This window comes from Nestor notabilis, unplaced genomic scaffold (assembly GCF_000696875.1).
Source record: "Nestor notabilis isolate BGI_N333 unplaced genomic scaffold, ASM69687v1 scaffold6626, whole genome shotgun sequence".
Lineage (NCBI taxonomy): Eukaryota > Metazoa > Chordata > Aves > Psittaciformes > Psittacidae > Nestor > Nestor notabilis.
The window spans coordinates 10,898-21,052 of record NW_009934170.1 but is presented as its reverse complement, the minus strand read 5'-3'; the positions used below and the strand labels follow the sequence as shown (position 1 = coordinate 21,052).

The window sequence follows — 10,155 nt, the reverse complement described above, 5'->3', positions numbered from 1 at the left end:
GCTTCTCTGGGCCCCCTGTGCCAGCGCCTCAGCGCCTTCGTGGTTGGACATTTCTTCCCTATGTCCAACCTCACCCCACCCTCATCCAGTTTAAACCCGTTGCCCCTTGTCCTGTCCCTGCAGGCCCTGGTCAAAAGTCTCTCTCCATTTTCCCTCTAAGCGCCCTTGAAGTCCTGAGCAGCCACAGGAAGGTCTCCCTGGAGCCGTCTCTTCTCTGGGCTGCACAGCCCCAACTCTCTCCCCTTTCTCCACAGTGGAGCTGTCCCAGCCCTTGGCCCGTTTTGGAGGCTCCTCTGGATACACCAGGTCCATGTGTGTCTTGTGCTGGGGAGCCCTGAGCTGGACACACAGCTCCAGGGGGTCTCAGAAGAGCGGGTCAGAGGAGGAGCATCCCCTGCCTTGACCTGCTGGTCACGCTGCTGCTGATCAGCCCAGGAGACACTTGGCTTTCTGGGCTGCAAGCGCACAGTGCTGGGCCATGTCCCATTTGTCACCCACCAGTATACCCCAGTCTTTCTCCACAGGGCTGAATGCCTTTCTTTCTAGAGAAGGCGAATCTGGTGCACGAGTCTCAAGCAGAGCTAAAGCTGTTGCTGTGTCAAGAAAGAAATGCTTGTGCACTTTTTCAACTGATGTGTCTAATGGGACCATCTCCCGCACCCATCCTGCCACTCAGCATCACTCGCAGTCCAGCAGTACTGCTGCAGGGGGAAGAAGGTTGTGTTACCCCAACCTCACCCCATGGACCAGTCATGTAGCCAACCTGGTGAGCAGGGACATATTGAGATAGGGTGGAAGGTGAAAAGAGAGGAGGCAATGGAAAAGGGATAGGAAAAGAGGATACTCAGAAAGGATCAGAAAGAAGACATGAAGAGACTGACATGGTGAAGAAACTCCCAATGAGGGTTTCCTCTGGGACTTTCGGGGCCACCAGCATGGCTCACCCTTAGAGAGGTACAGCTCACAGAGAGACCCAACCCTGCTGAGCTGAAGCTGCTCTCAAAGCCTCTGTACAGAGGGAGAGCAGCACAATGCAGCATGTCTGCAGTGTCAGAATGCCCAGTGCACACCAGCATTCAGGTGCTGGTACAGCCAGAGCAGCCCCTTCTCCAACAGACAACACTGGAGACTTCTTGAAGATATACTTGTGATTGCTTTGCAGTTACTCTGAGCAAGCAGCAGCCTGGTATTTATGGCAGAGACTTGGAGTCAGCTCATTTTATTCCTCCTGTGCTGGCAAACCTCACATGAACGCCCCAGGAGCTCCAGCTTCCACAGGCAGCCTCTGCTCGAGAGGTGCCTGCCCCAAGCAGGGTTAAACCAGCTCCTGAGCATCATGGCTTGAAATCCAGCAAAGACATGAGGTGCCATCCAAGCGACTCCTCTGCCTTCTCCAGATCGTTTTCCTAAAATCCATTTCATTCTTATTAAGCTAAAAAGTATCAACATATTGTTGATCTGCAGCCTGGGTGTTAAATGACAGCCCTTTCTGCTGATCAGTATACCACACCATGCCTCTTTTACTTCAGAAGTTATTTAATTTAGGGTTTCTCTTGTCAGATTGTTATTTTATGCTCCCACAGGCATCCCACGTGTCTGAAAAATGCATTTGATTTTTGAAGGAACACGGAGTTTCATGCAAAATGGGCTGGAAAAAAGCATTTAAAATGGCTCTCAGTCATTAAATAACACTACCTGAATATTCAGGGTAAATAAAAAGCATATCAAAATGTACCTTGCATTTGAAAGAAACTCACTAAACAGAAAATACTAACTGAAGGTAGGAAATGGGGTTGTTCCACCTGGGTCCAGCAACTCTTCACTTCCTGAGCATGGGAAAAGCAGCCCAATTTGCTGGATTTCCAAAGAGCTCATACAGCTCTGGATACCCCGCACGGGGCTTTGACACCCCCACAAAGCATCCAGTGAAACCTGGCACCTTGGCCTTCAAGGTTATTCATGAAGGGAAAGACATTTCTAAAGTGCTCATCCTGTGGGGAAGGGGGTGGATGCAGAGATTCCACCCTTGGGCTCCCACACTTGGGTTTGTTTCAGGATTGAACTAGAGCAAAAGCCGTTCTGAGTAACAAGGACCCAAAGCACTGACATTTGCTCTGTTATGAACTCAAGATTGGATAATTATAGAAACATGGTCAATACTGTTGAGGCGCCTGCACCACCGGTAACGTTTCTGGGCTGGGGATGCCCTTGAGAGCTGCATCCCCAAAGCCCCCCCTCTTTCTGCTGCTGGTTTATTCAAACTGCTGCTGTGACACGGGGACAAACAGAGTAGTTCTAACATAATGAATTGAGAACATGGTAACAACTGGCCCCTGCTGTGCCCTGGCAGTACCACCTACCTGGTTGGGAATACTATGGGGAATGATAGACAAGTTCCACTACCTGAAAGTAGTTAGGACCTCTGGTAATTCAGCACCATATATACTGCTTCTTAACACAAACTCACTCCGCACTGTTTCCCACATGACAGCTACAGTCAGTGCACCGGACCAGGTCACCCAGTGACCAGAGCTGTCAGCCCCTCTTACCCACACTGCGTGGTGACAAGCAAAGCCAGCAATGGAACCCTGGGACAACACGGCTCTTGTGCCCAGCTCAGCACCAGCCTCTACCCCATCCTGCACACACGAGCGTGCACACTGGGCACACACACCGCTGGTCACATGGTCCCAGCATAGGGCCAGCATCCCTGGGAAGATGAGCAGCTGCAGGAGCCCAGAGACAGAAACCACCCAGGCTGGAAGCCAAAGCCCCAAAGCGGAGCAATGTGCTACATTACCCACCTCAGCCTCCCATCACAGTGGTTCCAACTGCTGCCCAGAGGAGCTCCTCTCCCTCGTTACCTGCAGAGCCTAAAGAAATGCTCAGAAAGGCCCAAATTACAAGAAAATCTCCTACTTCCTTGACTGAATAGTCCATGGCTTGGGTTCTTCAGCTTGCAGAAGAGACAGCTCTGGGGGAACCTCACTGCGGCTGTTCAGTATATAAAGGCAGCTTATAAGAAAGATGAAGAAAGTGTTTTCACCAGGGCCTGCAGGGACAGGACAAGGGGTGATGGTTTTAAACTGGACAAGGATGGGGTGAGGTTGTACATAGGGAAGAAATGTCCAGCCACGAAGGTGGTGGGACACTGGCACAGGGTGCCCAGAGAAGCTGTGGCTGCCCCATCCCTGGCAGTGTTCAAGGCCAGCTTGGACACAGGGGCTTGGAGCAACCTGCTCTAGTGGAAGGTGTCCCTGCCCGTGGCAGGGGGTTGGACTGGCTCATCTCTGAAGGTCACTTCCAACCCAGACCACTCTGGGACTCTATGGTAGAGCACAGCCCTGAACCCCCCTCTCCTGTGTGCCAGGATGATGTCCCAGCCACAGTGTTTCGACATGGAAATATAAATATAAACCCTGCTCAAATTCATGGTCCTAGACCACACAGCACCAGTCTGTGGCCACCCCTCGTTTCCTCAGACACTGCTGAAGTAATGCCTTTCCCTGGGAAACATGGGCACACCATGGGACAGGCACCTTCCACTGCCACCTCCCTGCTCTCCCCTCCTTGCCGCTGCCACCCAGCACCTGCATTTGAGATGGCAAACAGCTCCTGAAGGGCACAGCAGAGAACACAGCAGAGCAGAAAGCCCAACGGGGGTTTCATAGCACTGCTGTCAGCACACAGCCGTGTCTCCGGAGTGGTAAAGGCAGAGATGCTGCTTTGCTGTGTGCTGTTGCACCATCCTTTGCTTTGCCTTTGCTGTGCCCCAGCAATTCTCCTTCCCACTGGCTTTTGAGACAAGCCTTTCTCTTGCCTCAGAGTTTTAGAGGACTGTTTCTCCACAGCCTCAGGCTCAGCTGTGACAGCCTCTGGTGCAGGGCCAGGAAGATGCTGGGCTCCAAGCTGGAAACTGCCTCTGCAGAGGTGAGTACTTAACATCACCGTGGTAATGATCCAGCCCCTCCTGCGGCATGAGGGCAGGTAACACAAGTGGCTTCCCAGACTGAAAAGGAGATAAATGGGAAAAGCCAAAACTACTCTAGCTTCACTGCTGAGTGCCTAAAGAAGGAAGAATTGTTACTGAGCTGTATTTGTGCACAAACCCCCTGCGAGAGCAGCAGCTCCATGCCCAGATCACCACCCCTGGGTGCTGAAAAGCTACACGGGCAGCTCCTGTCACCTTTAGCAGTTTAATGGTTTGCTAAAACACCATCTTTGCTGCAGAACAAGGCCTTGCTTCTCTGCTCTGGGACACCTCACTTTCATCCACATCATCCAGTGCACCCAGCAAGGACAAGGCACTGTAGCTTGCCCTGCAGCAATGCAGAGCCAGATTCCACTGATGGAGCAATAACTGCATCTTGCTGTGTGCTCTCTCACCAAAGGATCACAAGGTTGGTCATCCTGCAGTAAAAACTACACATCAACCCTCCATGGTAGGCTGGCTTCAGCCCAGCAGGCCTGCACAGTGCTCTCTGAAAGATCACCCTTCTTGTAAGACTAAGTGAAACTATAGGTGAGTTACCCAGCTGCACCAGTGAGCCCTGGGCTCATTTAAGAGCTGCTCAAGCATCCTTCCAGAAGCACACAGAGACTTCAGGTTCCTGAACACACTGAGAGCAAACATTCTCCCCCAAAGCTGGCACTTCTGAGGGTATTTTTGCTCCAGCCAAAACCACCTTTAGTGAGATGCTTAAATGTGGATGTGAAGAAGCTCACCCATGTGTTCATCCAAGCAGACACCCAGATTTGCATGCAAGGACAAAGCACACTGCCCTCCCCTCCACAGCTGCCTCTCCACATTCTTATGTCACAGGTCCTTCGCCCACTATTTGCACACCATAACTTGACTGCTCTAAAGCCAAGCCCTCCTCTCCCATTACCTCCTGGGATCACAGAATCATCAGGGTAGGAAGGGACCTCTGGAGATCATCCAGTCCAACCCCTGCCAAGGCAGGGCCACCCAGAGCAGGTCACACAGGAATGCATCCAGGTGGGGTTTGAATGTCTCCAGAGAGGGAGACTCCAGCCCCTCCTGGGGAGCCTGTTCACTGCTCTGCCACCCTCCATGGAAAGAAGTTCTTTACACTGAAGACCCCTCAGCTACCTCCAGCCACTTCCTGTCCTCCCCTCCCCAGTGCCACAGGGCAGAGACTCACCTGAGTTTTCCTTATCCGCAAGTCAGCAGATGACCTGTTCAGTCCTTCCTCTTGTTCAATGCTCTGCTCAATACCTGGTCAGGGTAGAAGGACACAGATTATTTCACACTGTTTGGAGAAGGAAAATGGATTGTCTGGCAAAGGGACTGTAAAAAACCTGAGGAGTCATCTGGCACTGAGCAGTCTCCAGCTCCTGACCCTAGACAGCAGTTTAGCCTGGACTGGCAGCAAAGCCCCACTCCATTACTACAAAGCACTCAGTGCCTGGCCACCAGCTGAGGCTTGGTGCTGTTGAGGGCAGCACCTGTGACCCCCAGGCTGGTAAGTGAGGATTTAAATGCACAATTGATGGAATGCTTGGGTCTGATCTCCACACTTTACAGTATTCAAACAACTGGGGGGACCTTATTGCTCTCTATGATGACCTGACAGGAGGATGGAGCCACGAGGGGGCTGGTCTCTGCTCCCAAGGAACAAGGGATGGGACAAGAGGAAATGGCCTCAAGCTGCACCAGGGGAGGGTTAGATGAAGATGAGGAACAATTCCTTCCCTAGAGGGTGCTCAGGCATTGGAACAGGCTGCCCAGGGCAGTGCTGGAGTCACCGTCCCTGCGAGTTTTCACGCCCCGTGTAGACGAGGCCTCAGTGCCAGGGGTTAGTGGTGGCCTTGGCAGTGCTGGGAATCGTTGGACTGGATGACCTTGAAGGTCTTTTCCAACCTGGTTGATTCCACGATTCTATGAAAATGGAGTGCTGTTCTCCCCCTGCCAGGCAGGCAGAGGAAACACAGCTAAAATGTCTCTGCAAAATACCAAAGCTCAAGACTTCTCCAGGGACCCTAAAAGGCATCCCAGCTGCCCATTCCTGCACAGGGAGGACACAGCAGGCTGGTGAGAGTGTGCTTCACACAGTCCTGTGCTGCACAGTCCTCTGCAGCAAAGCATAGATTTGCCCTTTTAACTATGCCCAGTAATGCAAGTAAGTGAGATGGATTCCTCTCACACCAGGTGTGAGCTGGTGGCATCTCTTGAATTTGGCTGATGACACCTTCCCAACACAGATGTCCCAAGCCCTCTGTTCCCTACATCTTCCACACTGAAGCAGGTCCCACGAGCCCAGCGTGGGGCAGGTTTCTCCTGCAGCAGGGGCTCCCTATTCCCTGGATCTGCCCCCTGCCTCCCCATCACCACTCAGGGTGGCAAGGCAGAGCTCAGGACACCGCCACCACGGTGGGCATCTGTGTTTCTGCTGTGTGCTGGTTAGCACAGGTGACCCCACAGAGCACCCTGCAGAGAGCAGCAGCACTGTGAGGAGGACAGTGGGCCTGGGGAACCCTTTGTGGTGCTGGCAGAGGGTGTCCAACAGCATAGCATGCTCTGGGGAAGGGGTGGAGAACATCAGCACAAATTCTGCACTCCCCCCTATTGTCTCTTGAAACTAGTGTCTGTGTCTAGACCTTAAGCAGAAGGCCCTGTCCCACACAGCCTGATGACCACAGCACTTCCCTGTGCACTCCCCTGCCTGCGAGCACACTGGCTGCTGCCTGCCCAACATATTCTATCAGCAACTGGTCTTCCTCCATGCTTGTCACAAACTGTTCCCCATTCCCAAGGAACAGTATTGGCAAACATTGTGCATTTATGATCATTAATAAAATCACATTTTCCCAAGAAGCTGGTAATTAGAATTAGCCATTGCATGAGCAACGTCTGTCCTGAACAAGTTCATTTGTTGTCAGCAGATGGTGGTTTTGATTAGTCTTGAATGTTTCCTCTCATTGATCATGCTGGCCATGAGGCGATCTGGGACAAAGCACAAGGACTAATCATCTGTTGCTCCAGGTAAAAAAGGTACCAATGAGTCTTTTCTGGAAGAAGGAAAGAGGAATTGGAGCCTGTCCTGCAATCCTTCAGGCTCCCAAAGCACCTTAAAAAACACAGAACAAAACACCTATGGAAAAGGATTTTTGTTTTGCGTGGGCTGGACACCAGGGAGTGATCCCAGTATGGCTGGTGGAGCTCTGAGCCATGGGAAGGGGTCCCCTGATCTATGAAATGGGTAAGCTGATCCTTAGATCTCCTTCTGGGTCTACAGGAGAGCATGTGTCAGGAGGACAGAGGGTAGCAAGGGGACAATGGAGGTACAAGTCTCCTTCTGCCATATACATGGGACATGGCCAAGCCAGTGGTGACAAACCTAGCAAACAGATCTAGCTGTATCTAAATTCTCCATGACTGCAGGGCTCCCACGAAACCCTGGGATTAGGGAGAACGTTGCCGCCATGGGGGAAGCACCAGCTCCTGTCTGATCCTTCAGACACGGCCAGGTCTCCTATGACAGTCTCAACCAAATCCCACGCTGATGTGCAAGGCCACTGCAGGCAAATCTGAGCTGTGCTGGGATGACCTGCCTCCTATGGCAAAATGCTACCGTTCTCACTGACCACCTGAATTCCCTGGACCTAATCTTGAGCTTTTGGGCTCGGCTGAGCGCTCCAGCACAGCCCCAGCCACCAGGAGGGTGACATTCATGTTCTTCTCACTGTCCACTTGTCAAAGAGATTGATTGACTCTTTGACAGTGGAAACCAACAGTCCTGCTGGCCATGCTCTTCCCCTGCACTGCCCAAGCAGAGGCATGCCAAGACAACAGGGCATGCTGATGAGACAGGATAACCTTCACCAACCCCAAAGGCCCGTTTCTTCCCCATCACCTGCCCCACAGAGCCTGTGTCTGGGGCCGGAGGTGTCTCCTGCCCATCTTGGCTATGCTGCGAACATATCTGGGATGAACAGGAGGCACCAATAGTGCAGCCTGCACTGGGGACTGAAAACAAAGACCAGCCTGGAGGAGGCAGGATGGGGGCAGTGAGAATCCCAGGCACCAGGACAGCATGCCTCATGTCAGCACGCTGGCCAGAGCTGCACAGGGAGGAGGGACCATGGCTCTCTGGGTGGGACCCCTTGGTGCTGCACCTGCCTAGGCTGCCTGTGCCAACAGGGCTCACAGGGGAAAAGCCAATTTTTCTTGGAGGCTTGCACATTCTCCAGCAGCACCTCTTCAACAACTCAGCCCTGGCAACCCAACCATTGGCCATGCTGTGAGTTTGCTCACCGGGAGAGCCCAGCACCTGCTCATGGCCCCATTCCCTCACCTCCATCTTGGGAATGGGGCAAAAGGGGGCAAAATCACAAAGGGCAAATGAAAGCAGCTAGAGGATTCTAGGGGGACAGAAAGTGACATCCCTCCCCAGCTGATCCCTGCAAAGTAATGGCAGATGTCTCTTCCCCAAGGTCTGCAATGTTTCCCAGTGCCAGCTCAAGCTGCCACCAGAGAATGCACAGACGGGGCAGGGCTGTGGGTCTGTAACCTGCCCCTTCCCACCTAGAGCAAACCACCACAAAACTGTCCTGACCCAAGTCACACACCAGGTGCTGCCAGCACAGGGCTGACATGACAGCCCCATGGCATTTCTGGTCACGGGGGATGAGTGGGGAGTGCTGGGCAGTGGAGGCATGGAGCAGGACATGGGGCAGCAATGCTCCCTGCCTGCTGCATCCCCTGCCAGCGGAGGGCAGTGGGCAGAGCTCCACAGCAGCATCACAGGCCAATACTCACTCTTTAGCTTGGAGCGTACTTTGTTTGCCGTTTTTTTTATGTCAGACATCAGCTCTTCCAGCTCCTCCTTCGTTTCTGAGGAGAAAAAAGCAAACAGAGATGTGTTGGAGACTGCTAAATCTGCTGCCTGGCTCCATAGCATGTGGGGACCAGTACTACAAGTACTCCCACCTCCAGACTGGGAGCACTTCCACCCCGTGCACCCTGTTGGGACTCTCCTCACGGTCCTGACCCTGGAAATAACCAGGTTGGTCAGGCAAGGAGAGAGGCCAGGGAGCCATCCTGCAGAACCACCTGCCTGCACAGCCCCAACCTGCCCCATACCCAGTGTTCTGCAGAAAGGGGAAGGGAATGGATACACAATCCACAGTGCTGGTCACCAAAAACCTTCTGCTCAGCAAGGCATTCAGCCCTGTGGAGAAGCACTGGGGGATACTGGTGGGTGACAAATGGGACATGGCCCAGCACTGTGCGCTTGCAGCCCAGAAAGCCAAGTGTTTCATGGGCTGATCAGCAGCAGCGTGACCAGCAGGTCGAGGCAGGGGATGCTCCTCCTCTGCCCCGCTCTCCTGAGACCCCCTGGAGCTCTGCATCCAGCTCAGGACTCCCCAGCACAAGACACATGGACCTGGTGGGTCCAGAGGAGCCTCCAAAACGGACCAAGGGCTGGGACAGCTCCACTGTGGAGAAAGGGGAGAGAGTTGGGGCTGTGCAGCCCAGAGAAGAGACGGCTCCAGGGAGACCTTCCTGTGGCTGCTCAGGACTCCAAGGGGGCTTAGAGGGAAGATGGAGAGAGACTTTTGACCAGGGCCTGCAGGGACAGGACAAGGGGCAACGGGTTTAAACTGGATGAGGGTGGGGTGAGGTTGGACATAGGGAAGCAATGTCCAAAGAAGCTGTGGCTGCCCCATCCCTGGCAGTGTTCAAGGCCAGGTTGGACACAGGGGCTTGGAGCAACCTGCTCTAGTGGAAGATGGCTCAGCATGCTAGTACCCAACTATGCCCTGCCTGTGCAGCCTGTGATGCTGTGCACTTGCAGAAGGGCTGGGTGGTGGCAGCAGACGCCCCATGCTCACCCATGGGCTTGTAGCTGGCTTGCCAGGGACGTAACTGTGCCCCAACCATGGGACCAGCCAAGCCCAAGACTCAGCCTTGACACCAGCAAGTTGCAATATCTCAAGATCCAGATACAAAAGAAAGTACAAACCACCTGTCATTCAAATATGATTTCTCAGAAATGCTGCTACCCCAACGGTCCCTCTTGATTTTGATGAGATCAACACTTAATTAAATAGACTTTGTTTAATAGACTCTAGGCACATTATCTGAGTCATTCCAGTGGCTGGGGGGGGGGTGTGCGCTATCCTCCCCAC

The 10,155-nt window shown here is 53.2% G+C and overlaps 1 protein-coding gene across 1 annotated transcript in view; it reads right to left on the bottom strand.

Moving 5' to 3' along the window:
- LOC104407812 (syntaxin-1A-like) overlaps nucleotides 1–10,155 on the bottom strand; it is a 23,004-nt gene that overhangs the window by 10,562 nt on the left and 2,287 nt on the right. Inside the window, exons 2-3 of the mRNA XM_010017194.1 lie at nucleotides 8,783–8,857; nucleotides 5,166–5,239 (exon numbers count right to left, since the gene is read on the bottom strand). Of these exons, the coding sequence (XP_010015496.1) occupies nucleotides 5,166–5,239; nucleotides 8,783–8,857 (149 nt within the window). The remainder of the gene's footprint in view (nucleotides 1–5,165; nucleotides 5,240–8,782; nucleotides 8,858–10,155) is intronic.